Source organism: Salvelinus fontinalis, chromosome 10 (assembly GCF_029448725.1).
Source record: "Salvelinus fontinalis isolate EN_2023a chromosome 10, ASM2944872v1, whole genome shotgun sequence".
Lineage (NCBI taxonomy): Eukaryota > Metazoa > Chordata > Actinopteri > Salmoniformes > Salmonidae > Salvelinus > Salvelinus fontinalis.
Genome location: NC_074674.1, coordinates 15,181,245 through 15,200,047, shown reverse-complemented (window position 1 = coordinate 15,200,047; position 18,803 = coordinate 15,181,245). Strand labels below are relative to the sequence as shown.

Here is an 18,803-nt window from a genome sequence, read left to right as displayed (position 1 = left end):
GTCTTCACATGAAATTGTTGGGCAATTTAAAAACAATTTGTGAAAAGATCATGTAATTTTAGCTTCTAAATGAGAGAATTGTTTTCATAAAGTAAACTCTGCTCACTCAGCATCCCCGCACAAGTGAACAGACATTGGTTGTAAACTATGAAACACGCCATTCTCTCCACTACAAAAGCCCATTGACGAAAGTCAACCTCTTGTGTTCCCGATGACGTGAGGACTGCCGTCCATACGTTTAAAAGGGCTAATATCAACTACAGAACTAAGCCAACCTCGGTGTGAGCTCTGGTTGCGACTGGTTGAATGACTACAACCTAATTAACACTGTGTTCCCGGTGACGTGAGGACTGATGTCCATACGTTTAGAAGGGCAAATTTCAATGTGGAGGTGACGATCGACACGCTGGAAGGAGGAATTTCGACTATACCAGCCAGAATATAGCATGAGCTTATAGTATGGCAACTTGGTATGAACTTTGAACTCTTATTCACTAAAGAAGTGATACATCCTAGACGTCGAGTTAGCAGCAGCAGCAGCTGTAAACGTGGGCTAGGAAAGGACGGACAATATCTTTAGAAAGACAGGGTACTACAACGTATCCGTTCTACCACACAATGACGGTACTACAACATATACTTTCTACCACAAGACATATTCTTCAAAGGACAAGGGAGATCTCTGCTGGGCAACCCAGCCTTCCATCTATGACCAATCTATCGAAGCACAGCTCAGAGTAAATATTTCTTGCATTTTCCTTTTCCAAATGGGCAGTTATTTAGAATGCATACGATTCTGTATTTACGATAGCACAGCTTCATAAGGTCCGATAGAGGCCAAATCCTTTTGTTCCTCAGTCTTCCCGCGCTTGCATTCTAACCCAACCCCCTTTCTTTGTGTAACCAGCCGTCATATCGGTTCCGTCCGCTAGGGATGTTTTCTTGTATGACATAATTAGTAATCAATGTATGATCCATCCTGTGTATATGTAATTCTGTGATTATTTAGTAAATAAATAATTAAACCAAATTTTGTATTGCTGATTCAGCTTGTTAGCCAGGGTTCGTGTAGATATCTGAACGTTGTAAGAATCTTGGTTAAGACTGAATAAGGTGACGATTAATAATTGACTGCTATTGATATAAAAGATTACCAGGTCTTTAAGAGTTTATTCGGAAGACAACAGCTCTATAAACATTATTCCGTAGTACCCCGACTTTCTAATTAATTACATTTACATGATTAGTTTAATCAGGTAATATTAATTACAGAGAAATTACTTTATAAAATAGCATGTCATATCACTTAATCCGGCATAGCAAAGACACGACAACAGAGATGGTGAAGGGTAGGAGGAAAAGGAGGATCCTTTGTCAACAGACAGAACGAATGGACAGGCCGTTTGAGAGTCAGGAATTGAAAGTCAGCATTTGTAGGATGGGTTGAATCATTCAAATAGGTGGTAATGGGTAGATTGTGTATACCACTGACATTTGTATGTGTCATTCCACCTCAAAAAGCACAAGGAAGAATGTTCTGAAAATCGTTTGTTAGAAACGGATAAGATTAGCACTCCTGCAACAATACTTTGTTGAAATATACACTGAACAAAAGTATAAACGCAACATGCAACAAATTCAAAGATTTGACTGAGTTACAGTTCATATAAGGAAATCAGTCAATTGAAATGAAATAATTTGGTCCTAATCTATGCATTTCACATACACCTTAAGAAAAAGGTAGGGGCGTGGATCAGAACACTAGTCAGTATCTGGTGTCACCACCATTTTCCTCATGCAGCGCGACACATCTCGAGCATTCCAAACATGCTCACTGAGGGACATGTCTGAGTTTGCAGGCCATGGAAGAACTGGGACATTTTCGGCTTCCAGGAATTGTGTACAGATCCTTGCGACATGGAGCTGTGCATTATCATGCTGAAACATGAGGTGATGGAGGTGGATGAATGGCATGATAATGGGCCTCAGGATCTTGTCACGGTATCTCTGTGCATTCACATTGCCATCTATAAAATGCAATTGTGTTTGTTGTCCGTAGATTACGCCTGCCCATACCATAACCCCACCACCACCATGGGGCTCTCTGTTCACAACATTGACATCCGCAAACCGCTCGCCAACACGATGCCATCTGCCCGGTACAGTTGAAACCGGGATTCATCTGTGAAGAGCACACTTCTCCACTGTGCCAGTGGCCATAGAAGGTGAGCATTTGCCCACTGAAGTCTGTTATGACGCCGGACTACAATCGGGTCAAGACGACGAGCATGCAGATGAGCTTCCCCGAGACTGTTTCTGACAGTTTTTGCAGATATTCTTCAGCTGTGCAAACCCACAGTGTCATCAGCTGTCCGGGTGGCTGGTCTCCGATGATCCCGCAGGTGATTTAAGCCGGATGTGGAGGTCCTGGGCTGGTGTGGTTACACGTGGTCTGCGGTTGTGAGGCCATTTGGACGTACTAGAAAATTCTCTAAAATTACATTAGACTCGGCTTATGGTAGAGAAAGGAACATTACATTCTCTGGCAACAGCATTGGTGGACATACCAATACATCCATGCTCCATACATCCTTAAAATTGAACATAAAACAGAAATACGTACATTTTTTTTTTTTTTATGTTTAAAATACATCCGACTATCGATTGATTTCATTACCTTCTTATTCTTACAGAGCATAGTATTCAATTGCGCAAACTGGTTATTTAAATCTACCTTTACAAATATTGAATCGGGAGTTTTTTTCTTAAAAATAGTTATGTAGATGTGCTATTTAGCAATAATTATAATCAAATTCATCACATACTTTTCGTTAATGGAGAATCTTGGACTATCAAAAACAAAAAGAACATCACAAGCTTGCAGATGGATGTCCTTACCAAATCCTTTACCCAAGTCCAGCCTAAGATCCACCCAGAATATAGTCACATACACACATTGGAAAAACAAATGCTCAAGTGATTGTGTCCCAAATCGACAAAATCAATATTGCTCAACTTGAGGCATGAAACCTTTAACCCTGGCAATTTGACTGGTACACATAGCAATGGCTGCCTGGTATCGCGATGCAATCATTTCCATGGGAATGTAGAATGCTCATTCAAATGATGTCAACTGATGTGGCTCATGCAATGGAATGTCTTTTTTGTTATGTCAGTTGAGTTGAATCAACGAATCACAACACATATTTTAGCACATACTTTACTTCCTGCTTTGCTCTGTGGGTACACTTGCAATGGCCGCCAGTCCATCCATTATGCCATCATTGACTTGGATGCCTGTTCTATTTATTATATTTCTATGGCAGCACATAGTCAGGAGTGGAGTAGAAGATTATTCTGGTTTACATTTTTTATTTTTTTGCTATTCGAACAGTTATTACGGTGACCGTGGTCATTTGGCTGGCCATTTACCGTCGTCCAACCATGGGTGGAGGCAATTTCCACCATAGTCCTCACACCAGTCCATTCCTTTTACACTTCCCCTCATGGATTAAAGCGTGCACGTTAAGGGACAAGGGTAGGGATTCGGAATGTTGCCAAAACAAACCCAAAAATCTACTTTTATTTTTTAAAGCAAGGTTGAGGTGTCTCATCATATTAAAATACTAGAGGGGCTATATCATGAAACCCACAAAGTTAGAAAATGGTAGCTATTGTGTCCGGGAGAAATCCAAACCAGTCTAATTGGAATTGAATGGCAGTAGAGGAGTAGGGGATACATTTCCTGTTTTTACTTATGCAGGAAAATAAAAGTAAGGCATGCGATATATAAGTTGTTTAATATAATTAATATCAACCTAAAACATTGTCATATACAGTGCCGATTTTTTAGAATGTAATTCTTGGTGGGCCAAAAAAAAAAAAAGAAAGTTGGATGCATGCCAGCAAAGCCACTACACAACACTAAACAATACATGAATTGCACTATAACGGTGACAAACAGTGCCCACAAACTGTTAGTGCCTACATAAAGCTGTCCCCGCATCAGAGTCCCAACACCTTACCACTGCTACACCTGGCAATCAGCGGAGCCTTGTGTGGCAGTCAAACATTTCATTCAGACTCATTTACCTCCATTAAAAAAAACATGGCTGATATGGCTGACTTGCTTAAACAAATGTGGTTTCTACTGACAATTGAGATATACAAACTACGGCATAAGGGGACAACAAGCGGATAAGAGGCAATCTGTAATTTCGATTAAGACATTAACGAGCGAGCTAGTACGGACGTAGTCAATATAACTATTTGTTCAGCACTTTTGAAATGTACAGCGACAATTCAGAACATTGGCCGTTCTTACAGGATTCTCCCTCTACACCAAGTCAGAACGGTAGGATGAATAAAGGGGCCATATGTAGAAAATGAAAGCTCTTACAAAAATTCGATGATTACATTTCTTAAAACGGGTTATAGGCTACATGTGCACCACCAAGTCAGAACAGTAGGTGAAATTAAGAGGTGAAAATAGACCATTTTAGGGGGTGGCACATGGGCTACTAACAGCTTACTATACAACATACACTTAGTATTACTTTCTTAGCTACAGTATACATATCTCCCTGGCCTATTACATAATTTATGCAGCAGCATACAATACATTTTTGAACTCACCTTGTTGTGCTGTGTTCACTTGAACAGGAAGGTGGCGCGGCGGTCCTTCGTGGGCAAATTTAGTCTTGAAACTGTCATCAGTCTGCCATTCTCTGGATTGATAGTGCTTTCAAGACAACTGGGAACCCGAGTTCTGGATTTACAATTTCGAGTTGGATGAAAGTTCAAACGTATTTTCCCAGCCGTACCTCGTTTTCCCCCGTGTTCTCAGTAGTTTTGAACTGACTAAAGTCAGTTTTCGCGGTTGCGAGTTAAGTTATGAGTGTGGCACAGATAATGCTTCATTGACAGCATGGGCAATGTTGAATATTTATCATTTTAAACTAGGAAAAGAGACCCTTAGACTTGGGACCACACAGCCACTCCATTGAATAGCAGGCTAGTGATTGCTTTGCAATGCTTGCAGTTAGCCACTGTCATTAATTCCTTTGAAACCACTCGTTGTTGAATTTGCGATTTCCATCTTGTTGTGTAATGTTTATGTCCAATGGCCGATGAGCACTGATACGTTTTATGTGTAATTTCTCCTCATTATTTCTCTTCAATGGACAAGGATTAAAAAGGATTTGCCAGTAGATTGTTGACTTGACTCATGATGGTGACTGCTAGCTAAGATTTTGAAAGTATCAGTCCAATCAAAGCTACTGTAGATATAACGTGATTTGACGTAATTTTATCTGTGGCCAATGACCTTGAGCCTTCTTGGATGGGCACTTCTAATGTAACGCTATGGCAGCACCCAAGGGGCTTGAATTTTAGAGCTCTACCTTTTATACTTTGTGGCGACGTACTGTCCCCATGAGTGACAGAACACTAAGCCAATCACGGCGCAACGCTCTGGATTTTCTGCTAGCTTGCCCCACCACCACAGAAAGCACTGAGCTAGGCTGAAACACCTGCACTGCGTTTTGGAGCTGGCTTACTCAAGGAAACAAAAAAGAGACTGTTTGGTGACTTTAACTCTCTTATTTAATTGTTTTCCATTGTTTGCAAACTATGTGACACGTATTAATGCCAAAAAAACATGCAAAACAGGCAAGCCACCCCCCCAATGTTTTTTATTTAAATTGTATTAATATTTTTAGCAAAGATTGTGGCTCAGCCCCACCTTCCCTGAATGACAGGTCGCCACTGGTCATATAATTATGAATACAGTTTATGCATCTTGTATACCAATTTGCTGTATAAATAGCCTCTACAATAATATGTAAACATGCCATAAATGTATGGATTGACTGCATTGTTCAACTGGAATATTGGTCTATTGGTAGTTAATTTGATAAATGAATGGAATCATTTCTCTGAAACTGGCTTGCTAGCTAACAAACATACAGTGCAGCTAATCTTCAAATTCATTGTTTTAAACAATCTTATCACAGCACTGGCAAACCATGGTTGACTAACTGCCTTACCAAAATGGCTGACCTTAAAGTTAATGGCCATTCTAGTATTCTAATTCCTAAGTCCTGTGTCTGCCATCTGTTGGGCGGATCCAACAATATGCCTCATGAATTGGATTAATTGACAATTTTGTGTGTGAAATCATGAATTTATGTGGGACACACTCGACGTGAGTCCACTTTTGTATTCTGAAAATGTTGTTTTTGTGGTGAACATTCCTTTTCACAAAGGTGACCTCTGACCTTTAACCTCTCTCGCCATCAGCTGCTGGCTCCGGCGGTGGACTGGCTGGACTACCTGTCCTTGGTCCTGTCCCCTCTGGACCTGAATGACACGGAGCCCGTGGTGCTCTATGCCAAGGAGTTCCTGCAGCAGGTGTCTGACTTGATCAACAAGACTGATCGCAGGTAAGGACCTGGACGGGAGCCAACCTGGTCGTCCTTATCTCCCTACAGCCAAAGGTTCCGTAACAGGTCACGTGGTTATGAAGTACTACAGGCCCTTCCATAGCTGCAGGAAATAGGGATGCTGGAGGTGCTGCAGCACCCCCTGATAAGTAATTTTTTTCCCTCCAAAAACATAAAAAATATATATTTCAAAAAATATTTAACTCTTGTCGAAACAGACAGAAATAAAATAATTCAAAATACTACACCAGCAAGCATACTTTAGCCGCAGAGGATCAATAGCTGTAGAAGGCCAAACAGCTTGTTGCCTTGTGGCCATAGATCATATAATCCATAGAAGGATTTTGGAACCTCTGACCCTGGCAATTTGACCGATGAACTCATGAGTACACTATCAATGGCTGCCGGTCACTTGAATGGGAACTGCCATCTATTGGTTGTATTTATATGGTTGGTCGCGGCTGTCAGTTTGTCTTTGGCAAATTTCAAAATGCAAAAATGTTTTTTTGGGGGAAAGCAAATGCCTACTGCTGAAAAGAGATATGACTACTATGTCTGTAGAAGCTAAAATAATAATTGAGTTTTCAGCGATTCAGAACAAACAGCACTGTTTTTAAAAGTAGCTTATCTTCAGATAGGCTATTGTCACTAGCGCATCGGCCATCACTGGTGAGTATCCTAGGTTTCATAATTGGGTGAGTCAGTGCCACTGGCGAGTTTATTTAGTAGCCTATACAGGGCATTCGGAAAGTATTCAGACCTGTTGACTTTTTCCACGTTCTGTTACATTACAGGCGTATGCTAAAAGTGATTTAAAAAATATTCTCATAAAATCTACACACAATGCACCTTAATGACAATACATAACTATTCAGACCCTTTCCTGTAAGACTCGAAATTGAGCTCAGGTGTGTCCTTCCATTGATCGTTCTTGAGATGTTTCTACAACTTGATTGGAGTCTGTGGTAAATTCAATTGATTGGACATGATTTGGAAAGGCACACACCTGTCTATATAAGGTCCCACAGTTGACAGTGCATTTCAAAGCAAATACCAAGCCATGAGATCGAAGGGATTGTCTGTAGAGCTCTGAGACAGAATTGTGTCGAGGTACAGATCTGGGGAAGGGTACCAAAACATTTCTTCAGCATTGAAGGTCCCCAAGAACACAGTGGCCTCCATCATTCTTAAATGGAAGAAGTTTGGAACCACCAAGACTCTACCAGATCTGGTCGCCTGGCCAATCTGAGCAGTTGGGGGAGAAGGGCCTTGGTCAAGGAGGTGACCAATAACCTGATGGTCACTCTGACAGAGCTCCGGTGTTCATCTAAATTGGAGTTGCTTACCAAGGAGACGTTGGATGTTGGCCGAGTTACAGTTTTGACTTAAATCTATTTGAAAATCTCTGCCAAGACTTGAAAATGGCTTTCTAGCAATTATCAACAACCAACTTGACTGAGCTTGAAAAATGTTAATAAGAATAAATAAATATAAATATTGTACAGTCCAGGTGTGGAAAGCTCTTAGGGACTAACCCAAAAAGACTCACAGCTGTAATCGCTGCCAAAGGTGTTTCTAACATGTACTTTCTCAAGGGGGGTGAATCTAACAAGATATTGTTTAATTTTTAATACATTTTTATTAAATGTTAGTTATTTTCTTCCACTTCAACAGAGTATTTTGTGTAGATTGTTGACCAAAAGTGACAAATCTATTTTAATCACTTTTTTTTTCTTAATTTTAATCCCATTTTTTTAAACCACATTTTTAAGGGTGTGATACTTTCGGAAGGCACAGTACAACCAATATACAACCTGACCATAATGTCATGGAAAAACGTCACAATAACATCCTTGCAACCAGTTTTGCACTGTGGGAAAACAGTCATTGGATTGCCCTAACCAACAGGATGTTAACTGTCCATTGTTATTTGTTTGCTTATTCTTGTCACCCACTTGCCCTCGTGTTTCCTCTTCCTCCTCATCTCTCCCCTTCTCTCTCCCTGTCTCCCCCTGTCTCTCAGCCTGCTCAACAACTACATGATCTGGAACCTGGTGCAGAAGGGAGCATCCAGTCTAGACCAGCGCTTTGAGAATGCCCAGGACAAGCTGCTAGAGAGCCTGTATGGAACCAAGAAAGTGTGTTTTTTAGGCTTGAATCCTAAATGGCACCCTAATCCATATGTAGTGCACGAGGGAATAGGGTGTCATTTGGGAGGCATCCATATTCTTACTTATGTCATTGATTAACCCTGCTTTGTGAAATACCTGGTTAGGTTCCAGTTTCCCGGACACATATTAAGCCTAGTCCTGGACTAAAGAGCCATTTACAATGGAGATCCTCTGTCGAGCATGCTTTTTTTGTACTGGACAAGGCTTGATCTGTGTCTGGGAAACCAGCACTTGCAATTTGTATGTGAGACTGTTTGGGCTCCTAGCAAGCAATGTGTGCTACCTCAACAAACTTGCAGTACACACACTTTTCACAACCAAAATGATTGAGTAAACAGCTGGTGTGAGACTTGTCTGTCTGTCTCTGTGTGTGCGTGTGTTCGCTCAGTCCCGCACACCTCGATGGCAGACCTGCATTGGGAACACAGATGACACGCTCGGCTTCGCCCTGGGAGCGCTCTTTGTTAAAGCGACGTTTGATAAACACAGCAAAAAGATTGTGAGTTTTGATAGGCGCACAACTGCATTTACGTCTATTCAAGCCTGTGGTGTTTTTTTAAACCACATGAACGATGTATGACTGCCCCCTAGGGGTTACCATGTGTAGTGAAACGCCATGGGGTCTCACTGTAAACACAGCCATCATAAAATAACCTTATTTGCTAGCACTTTATTATAAGCTATTTTCAATTCTTATCAATGTTTATGAATGCCTATAAATGCTTTGTGTAATGTTATAAATGCTTATGAATTGTAACATTAATAATGCTGATCGCTAATTTCTTATAAATGTTTACAATCAATGAAATACTAATTTAGTAATAGTTCCCTGTCCTGTAGAGGGGAGGGAGATATATAGAGTGATGAAGAAGAGAAAAATTGGACTATTAAATTGAGAGATTGTTATTGGGTAGAGAAAAGAGGGGCAAGTAGAAGAGGGAGACATGGAAGCGGAGAGGCACAGTGTGAGGACTGGCAAGGGGGGTTATAGACTATCACGCACAATTTCTTCATCTTTTTAGTGGTTACGTACTTCTATCAAAATGTCCGTATGTTTGAGGGATGGGCTGGTTTCGGATTGCCGTGGGTATTTCATTACACATCAGAGTCTAATTGTAGAAGAAGGATCTATTCCATCTTTCTTCCTTCTTACATTTAATGCATGTCTCTCACCCCACTATCAGGTCGAGGGGATGATCAATGAGATCCGTGCTGCGTTCAAAGATGCTCTGGATCACATCAAGTGGATGGACAAACAGACGCGGATGGCAGCCAAAGACAAGGTCAGAGATGATGTCACCTATTGGATAGGCTATGTATGGTTGCCACAGGGTATCGTGTGTGTGTGTGTGTGTGTGTGTGTGTGTGTGTGTGTGTGTGTGTGTGTGTGTGCGTTCCTGCGTGTGTGTAAGAGGACAGGGAAGGGAGTATTATAGGGTTACAGGTTATAATACAGTAGTTTGAATAGACCGCCCTCTTTGTTTAGATCTCCAGATCTCCAGATAATGGAAATAGGAGGTTTTCCGGCCCCATTCCTCCATCTTGCCCTCTCTCTTATCCACTTTGTCCCCCTGATATTTAGGCAGACACCATCTACAACATGATTGGATTCCCTGACTTTATCCTGGACCCCAAAGAACTGGATGATGTTTATGATTGGGTGAGTGGGTGCCTTTTTTTGTTCAGTTGTCATGATTGACGAGTTGACGGTCAAATTACAAGGGCCCTGTAGATCAGTGAGTAGTTATTACTCTCTCTCTCTCTCTCTCTGTCTTTCTTTGTCTGTATATCCATCTCTGTCCACAGTATGACGTCTCAGAAGACAACTTTTTCCAGAACACGCTCAACTTCTACAACTTCTCCGCCAGGGTGATGGCCGATCATCTCCGCAAGCCGCCCAACAGCGACCAGTGAGTCATGATCACTACCATCACTATTTCTCAGTGCATATTTGTACTGTAAATTAACTTGATTCTTGACCTCAACCAGGATTGGGTAGGTTACTTTCTCAATGTAATCCGTTAGTTACTAGTTACCCGTCAAATTGTAATCAGTATTGTTACTTTTGGATTACTTTCCCCTTAAGCTTCATTGGAAGAAGGCAAATAGGATCCGTCAAACGCATTTGGCGTGTCATCATAATGGTCTCTGACTTGTGGTCAGACCTGCTAAGGTGAAACGAATTTAAACTTGCGCCTTTTATCAATACTGAATTGAATGTCAGTAGCTAGGTTTCCATCCAATTAGACAGATTTTCATGTGAATATTCTAAAAACCACATAAAAACAATATGCACATTTTCCCACCGGAGATGTTTCCATCAAATTGACTTGTTGCAGGTAAAAGGCTGTGCGAGATGACGTAGGGCACATTAAATAACTTTTGCAGTTTAAATTCCCATAAACCAAATTAAAAAAAAAAAACAAGTTAAATGGGTTTCCATCGCATTTTTAACTCTACTGAATGGTTTTCTAACAAACATTTTTATGTTATATAGCGAGTGTGCACACTCTGGGATTGGCACGTGCACTGTAGCCAATAGCTCTGGCTAGACCGCACATATAGCCTACATGATGAGATTATTATTATTATGGGAAAAGGGCAGGCAAGCACAGATTATCATGTCACCAGAATAAGATCATCAATATTTATTGGAAAGGAGCATCAAGCTCATCTTGAACTTTCACCACCCTGTGAAGTTCATCATCATTTAATGATGTACTATGCAGGAATCGCTCCGCCATTTCCTGGTTGCTCAAACTCTAATAGTTTGCCTAGTTTCAGTTTGTGATAAGCTAGTATAGTGTGGAGAATCATTGTACCATCTAAACCACTGTGAAATATATTTTCTATAACCAATTATATTGTTGTTTCAGCTGTTTTGAAGCTAGTGTACAAAACATCAAGTAAAAGACACAAAAACAAAATGTAAGAATGGGAAGCATAGATCTATAACTCCCATTTCTATGTGAATTTGGTCAAATCGCCCAAAAAGGTACATATTGCTACTTTAATCTGTAACCTAATAAACTCCATGCTTTACTGATGAGTTGTAGTGGGAGGACTCGAAGTTTACTTCGATATGATGGTTATTATATCAATATTTGCTAGGAGGGGAGGCCATTTTACCAACACATAAAGATCCCACCCTGTCTAGTGTATTTTCTTTCTCCATCAGGCCTGTCATTTTTTATCCGACATGTACTTTACTACCATAAAAAACTAAACCTTCGTAGAGAGAACTGAAAGGTGTCCTAATGTATTTTTCTCTCTCACTGTCACGCCCTGACCTTAGAGATCCTTTTTTATGTCTCTATTTTGGTTTGGTCAGGGCGTGAGTTGGGGTGGGCATTCTATGTCTTGCATTCTATGTTCATTTTTCTATGCTTTCTATTTCTTTGTGTTTGGACGTGTGTGGTTCTCAATCAGAGGCAGCTGTCTATTGTTGTCTCTGATTGAGAACCATACTTAGGTCGTCTTTTTCCACCTGTGTGTTGTGGGTAGTTGTTTTCTGTCTTTGTGTCTGCACCAGACAGAACTGTTTCGTGTTGGTCTATTTTTGTTATTTTGTCTTAGTGTTCTGAGTTAAATATCATGAACACGTACCACGCTGCACTTTGGTCCACTCCTTATTCATCAAACAGCCGTGACACTCGCTAACATCCTTTCTAAATGCAAAAGTAATTTAAAAAGTAATCATCCATTTTATCAAAAGTATTTGTAATCTGATTACTTAAAAAAAAAAAATGTTTTATATTCTCATGGAGAAAATCCAAATAGCACTCAATTCCCTATATATATATATATATAAACACATACTATACAACTCCATCCATTCCCTTCCAGAAATGACTATGAGCTGTCCTCTCATGAGCCTCAACTGGTTTGCTCTCTTACACTAGTCTCCGCCACCTCCCCCTAGATGGAGTATGACCCCTCCCACAGTCAACGCCTACTACATGCCCAACAAGAATGGAATTGTCTTCCCAGCTGGAATCCTTCAGGCACCCTTTTACGCCCGGCATCACCCCAAGTGAGTGTGTGCGTATGAGTGTGTGCGTGGGTGCTTGCATTTCTGACCCCATGTGAACTCTCTGCAGAGCACTGAACTTCGGGGGGATCGGAGTGGTGATGGGACACGAACTCACTCATGCCTTTGGCGTCCAGGGTTAGTGTCCACCTTTAACTTACACTCCACAGAACTCATAAACGCACCCACAGACCAACACACACCGCGGCGTGTATACTTATACTGTGCATGATCACTAGGTGTGCTTTTCAAAAAAATACTTGTATTCCTTAATCAGGCAGGGAATACGACAAAGACGGGAACCTTCGGCCATGGTGGCAAAATTCCTCTGTGGACGCATTTAAGAATCTCACGCAATGCATGGTAGAGCAGTACAACGGGTTTACCATCAATGGGACGCATATAAATGGCAAGCAGACGCTGGAAGAGAACATTGCTGACAACGGAGGCCTAAAGGCAGCCTATAATGTGAGTGGGTCTCCCTACTTGATAACACATTAGATTTAGCTGCACACATGTCTGTCTAGTAACCGCCCTAATCACTGTAGTGATGGACAGTGATGGGCTTGAGTGGTTATTTCCCAAATCCATTGCTATGTAATTCTAAGGCAATTACATAGTTACTGCTATGTAACATGTTACAAAGATGTTACCACACGGGACTCTTATTATACTATACTATTACTGTACTTCACCTCAGGGCCAGCAGAGTGGTAGTTCATGTTTCTATAGCAATGGTGTTTTCTGTTGTGTTCAGGCGTACCAGGCATGGGTGCAGGAGAACGGTGAGGAGAAGAGGCTGCCGGCAGTCAACCTGACCAATGACCAACTGTTCTTTGTGGGATTCGCCCAGGTGGGTCATGGGAGTGTCAACAGAATACATTGCACACATCCTGATAGAGTTCAAGTCAAATACACTACATGACCAACAATATGTGGACACCTGTTCGTCGAACATCTCATTCCAAAATCATGGGCATTAATATGGCGTTGGACCCTCCTTTGCTGCAATAACAGCCTCCACTCTTCTGGGAAGGCTTTTCACTAGATGTTGGAACACTGCTGCGGGGACTTGCTTCCATTCAGCCACGAGCATTAGTGAGGTCGGCCACTGATGTTGGGCGATTAGGCTTTGCTTGCGGTAGGTGCTCCAATTCATCGCAAAGGTGTTCGAAGGGGTTGAGGTCAGGGCTCTGTGCAGGCCAGTCAAGTTCTTCCACACTGATCTCGACAAACCATTTCTGTATGGACCTCGCAGACTATTTGTACCCACTTCAGCACTCGGCGGTCCCGTTCTGTGAGCTCTTGTGGCCTACCTCTTCGCGGCGGAGCCGTTGTTCCTCCTAGACGTTACCACTTCACAATAACAGCACTTACAGTTGAGCGGGGAAGCTCTAGCAAGGCGGATATTTCACAAACTGACTTGTTGGAAAGGTGACGTCCTATGACAGACGTTGAAAGTCACTGAGCTCTTCAGTAAGGCCATTCTACTGCCAATGTTTGCCTATTGAAATTGCATGGGTGTGTGCTCGATTTTATACACCTGTAAGCAATAGTTGTGGCTGAAATAGTCTAATCCATTAATTTGAAGGGGTGTGTGTGTGTGTGTGTCAAAAAAATAAAGGGAACACTTAAACAACACAATGTAACGCCAAGTCAATCACACTTCTGTGAAATCAAACTGTCCACTTAGGAAGCAACACTGATTGACAATAAATTTCACATGCTGTTGTGCAAATGGAATAGACAAAAGGTGGAAATTATAGGCAATTAGCAAGACACCCCCAATAAAGGAGTGGTTCTGCAGGTGGTGACCACAGACCACTTCTCAGTTCCTATGCTTCCTGGCTGATGTTTTGGTCAATTTGAATGCTGGCGGTGCTTTCACTCTAGTGGTAGCATGAGACGGAGTCTACAACCCACACAAGTGGCTCAGGTAGTGCAGCTCATCCAGGATGGATGCGAGCTGTGGCAAGAAGGTTTGCTGTGTCTGTCAGCGTAGTGTCCAGAGCATGGAGGCGCTGCCAGGAGACAGGCCAGTACATCAGGAGACGTGGAGGAGGCCGTAGGAGGGCAACAACCCAGCAGCAGGACCGCTACCTCCACCTTTGTGCAAGGAGGAGCAGGAGGAGCACTGCCAGAGCCCTGCAAAATGACCTCCAGCAGGCCACAAATGTGCATGTGTCTGCTCAAACGGTCAGAAACAGACTCCATGAGGGTGGTATGAGAGCCCGACGTCAACAGGTGGGGGTTGTGCTTACAGCCCAATACCGTGCAGGACGTTTGGCATTTGCCAGAGAACACCAAGATTGGCAAATTCGCCACTGGCGCCCTGTGCTCTTCACAGATGAAAGCAGGTTCACACGCACATGTGACAGAGTCTGGAGACACCGTGGAGAACGTTCTGCTGCCTGCAACTTCCTCCAGCATGACCGGTTTGGCGGTGGGTCAGTCATGGTGTGGGGTGGCATTTCGTTGGGGGGCCGCACAGCCCTCCATGGGCTCGCCAGAGGTAGCCTGACTGCCATTAGGTACCGAGATGAGATCCTCAGACCCCTTGTGAGACCATATGCTGGTGCGGTTGGCCCTGGGTTCCTCCTAATGCAAGACAATGCTAGACCTCATGTGGCTGGAGTGTGTCAGCAGTTCCTGCAAGAGGAAAGCATTGATGCTATGGACCGGCCCGCCAGTTCCCCAGACCTGAATCCAATTGAGCACATCTGGGACATCAAGTCTTGCTCCATCCACCAACGCCACGTTGCACCACAGACTGTCCAGGAGTTGATGCTTTAGGATGCTTTAGTCCAGGTCTGGGAGGAGATCCCTCAGGAGACCATCCGCCACCTCATCAGGAGCATGCCCAGGCGTTGTAGGGAGGTCATACAGGCACGTGGAGGCCACACACACTACTGAGCCTCATTTTGATTTGTTTTAAGGACATTAGATCAAAGTTGGATCAGCCTGTAGTGTGGTTTTCCACTTTAATTTTGAGTGTGACTCCAAATCCAGACCTCCATGGGTTGATAAATTTGATTTCCATTGATCATTTTTGTGTGATTTTGTTGTCAGCACATTCAACTATGTAAAGAAAAAAGTATTTAATAAGAACATTTCATTCATTCAGATCTAGGATGTGTTATTGTAGTGTTCCCTTTATTTTTTTGAGCAGTGTGTATGTGTGTGTATATATATATATATATATATATATATATATATATATATATATATATATATATATATATATATATATATATATTAGATAGAGCACTTGCAAGGATTTTGCCTGACCACATCATAGGTTGTAAAAGTTTTTCCTAGTCAGATCCTGCAGAGGATGAATTTCTGGCCCTGCTTCATGAAATAAGACATGGGGGGGAAAGTATTTTGGGGTGGTAGTAAGAGTGGACTATTACAACTACTGTTTGAGAGAAGTGTCAACCAAACTGAGTCCAAATTAATGAATTATACACAACAGTTGGAACCACAGAGAGGAACACTAGCTACTGTCTGACTTATCTGGCGATCCTCTCTTCTCTCAGGTGTGGTGTTCCGTGCGAACCCCGGAGAGTGCCCACGAGGGACTCATGACAGACCCCCACAGCCCCCCAAAGTACCGCGTCATCGGCACCCTCTCCAACTCGCCAGCCTTTGCAGAGCACTTCCATTGCCCCGCTGGCTCCCCGATGAACTCTGGTCACCGCTGCACAGTGTGGTAGGGCCTGGCAGAACCACAGGGGGGCGCTGTCTGTGGAGTCTGCATGGAGAACCAAGAGGAGGAGGAGTTGATCTCTGCGTTGGACCTTTTTTCCTATTTTATTCTTTGTACATAATGATGGACTACTAGTGGTTTTTGAGTAGAGCAGGACAGACTCCAGGTTAGCGAGAGGGAGGCGTGTTGAGAGAAAAGTTGTCGTCTGCTGATGCATGTGTAATTCCAGTGTTAGGGGATGGTATTTTTCCTATTTTTCCACTCCCCAGTCTCCCACACCGGTGGGGCACAAAGACACGTTTTATTTAGTGTTGGCTGCGCTTAGTAGGGGGCCGGGGAGGAGGAGCCATTAGGGGATGTCTGTCCACACCCCTTTCTCTATGCTTCCGGGTCATAGCTGTCCTCGCTGTGTGCCCTGTTTACAATTGAAACCGGATCCCTCTTTCGACTGAGGGATCTCCCTGAAACCACTATGACCTCACAGGAAGTGCTTGTCTCCCTCTGTGACCTCACAGGAAGTGCAGGAACTTCACTCTGACATCACAGGATGGGTTCAGCTGCCTCTGACCTCACAGGAAATGCAGAAACGTCACTGTGTTTGGACGTTGCATATGGTTTCATCTCGATTGACATCTATATTCCCTATATAATATACCAGTATTTCAATAATCGTTAATATCGGGGCAAGGAAACAGAACACAAAGCGGATTTAACTTTTTTGGGGAAACAGCCCTGATGGAAACAAACATCATGTTATCCAGAGTGAAATGTTTTTATTTTCCAAGCTATAGCACACAATATTGTACATATAGATTGGTTTTAAAGGACCAAAAAGATGGGTCTGCTTCGTGTTTTCATTTTTGCCAGTATCGTCCTGGCCCAATGCAGTATATGTGTGGCTCTGGTAAATAGTAGTTCCCTATATGGGGTGTAATTTGAGAGGGAGCCATATAGACTCACTTCTCCTTTTTCTGTTGCATCACAGAAAGTGCACTGGCTTCAGTGACATCACAATAGATCCCCCAGCAGTGGTGTGGGATCTTAATACTTTAAAATGGCCTCCCCTCCTATTTACCATGTTCTACTACTGGACAGATGGAAGCGCAACGAAGACTACTGATAACCCTTGCCAACATATTGCTTTTAGTTATCCCATTTCTTAAAGATTGTTGGCGAGCATTTTGAGTACATAGGAAAGGGTACTTAGAAAAGCCACGTAACAGTGTTGATCCAACCAGGAGCAGGGTGCCAATGCCCCTAGACGCCGATCTAGGTTCAGTTTAGCATTTTCAGCACTAATGGTTAAGGTTAGAATTGGGGGAGGGGAAGCTGATCGTATATTTGTACTTAAGGGAAACTTCACCCAGGAGCAGGGTGCCAATGCCCCTAGATGCCGATCTTGGTTCATGAACCATCTTGGTTCATCCAATCACAAGATCGGCAGAGCTCCCTCTGGGACCTGTAGTGTGCTGGACTCTGTGACACCGGTTGTAGGGACGATCACCACTTTCTCATCTGTGTGTTGTTGTTGGCATATTCTGAAGTTGACAGAGTTGAAAGTTGAAATGAGATACACATCTTTAAAACTGCCTTTTGTCAAAGATGTATTTTTGTTCCAGGTTGATTCTTTGTTTCTCCGTATGCTAAGGGAGTGTATTTCGATATGTGTGTGTGTGTGTGTGCATGAGCAGCCTTAGAAGCTTGTTTGATATTTACTGTGTTTAATCTGTCAGCTTCATTGCAAAAGGATAGTTTGTGTATGAGTGCGTGCGTGAGCGAGGTATGTATGTATGTATGCATGTATGTTTGTGTCTGTGTGTGCACGTATGTGTGTGCAGATTGCTTTGATACACCATCCCTACTTACATTGAACTATCAACAATGTCAAGTCTGCTGCAGTGATTTTACCTCGCATTCCCCCCAAAATACTAATTTGAAATGAATGGCTATGTTGAAGGGATATGTTCCTAAATAACTTATTGTTTGTACACACTCCACTCCAAAGTACTGCAGGGTGTGTACAGGATTCGTAATCGGGTTACTGCTGGACTCTTGTTCAATTAAACTATGTCACTGTTTTATCTCCCGTCAGCCACTTTATGTACTAGTCCCACGTAGTGCTCTCCGCTCCTGTCTGCACCTTGCAAATTTGTTTCACTACAAGACATGGAGATGTGTCATGACCATAGGAGTACTGCACCTCACCACACTCTACCCCATACAGGACAATCCCATTGTCTTCCGACAGGTGGCGCCACTCAAACTCAACACCAGTCCTTCAATGCAGACGGAGTTGCGCCATCTAATGTGAGACAAGGAGGTGAACCAATCAGGGTCAGTTGCTATTGGCTGCTTTTATATTTCAATGCCGCCATCTGAGAACCTCCTGAACTGCCGGTTTGCAGAGCCATAGAAAGAGAACGTTTCGGGGGGAAATCAGCTGTTCAATT

The 18,803-nt window shown here is 42.7% G+C and overlaps 1 protein-coding gene across 1 annotated transcript in view; it reads left to right on the top strand.

The window, feature by feature from the left end:
* Positions 1–18,431, top strand: part of LOC129863677 (endothelin-converting enzyme 2-like) — a 46,709-nt gene extending 28,278 nt beyond the window's left edge. Inside the window, exons 8-18 of the mRNA XM_055935827.1 lie at positions 6,301–6,443; positions 8,467–8,581; positions 9,003–9,113; positions 9,799–9,897; positions 10,197–10,274; positions 10,421–10,524; positions 12,537–12,647; positions 12,715–12,782; positions 12,922–13,112; positions 13,402–13,497; positions 16,184–18,431. Of these exons, the coding sequence (XP_055791802.1) occupies positions 6,301–6,443; positions 8,467–8,581; positions 9,003–9,113; positions 9,799–9,897; positions 10,197–10,274; positions 10,421–10,524; positions 12,537–12,647; positions 12,715–12,782; positions 12,922–13,112; positions 13,402–13,497; positions 16,184–16,360 (1,293 nt within the window). The 3' untranslated portion in view covers positions 16,361–18,431. The remainder of the gene's footprint in view (positions 1–6,300; positions 6,444–8,466; positions 8,582–9,002; positions 9,114–9,798; positions 9,898–10,196; positions 10,275–10,420; positions 10,525–12,536; positions 12,648–12,714; positions 12,783–12,921; positions 13,113–13,401; positions 13,498–16,183) is intronic.
* Positions 18,432–18,803: the final 372 nt, after the last annotated feature.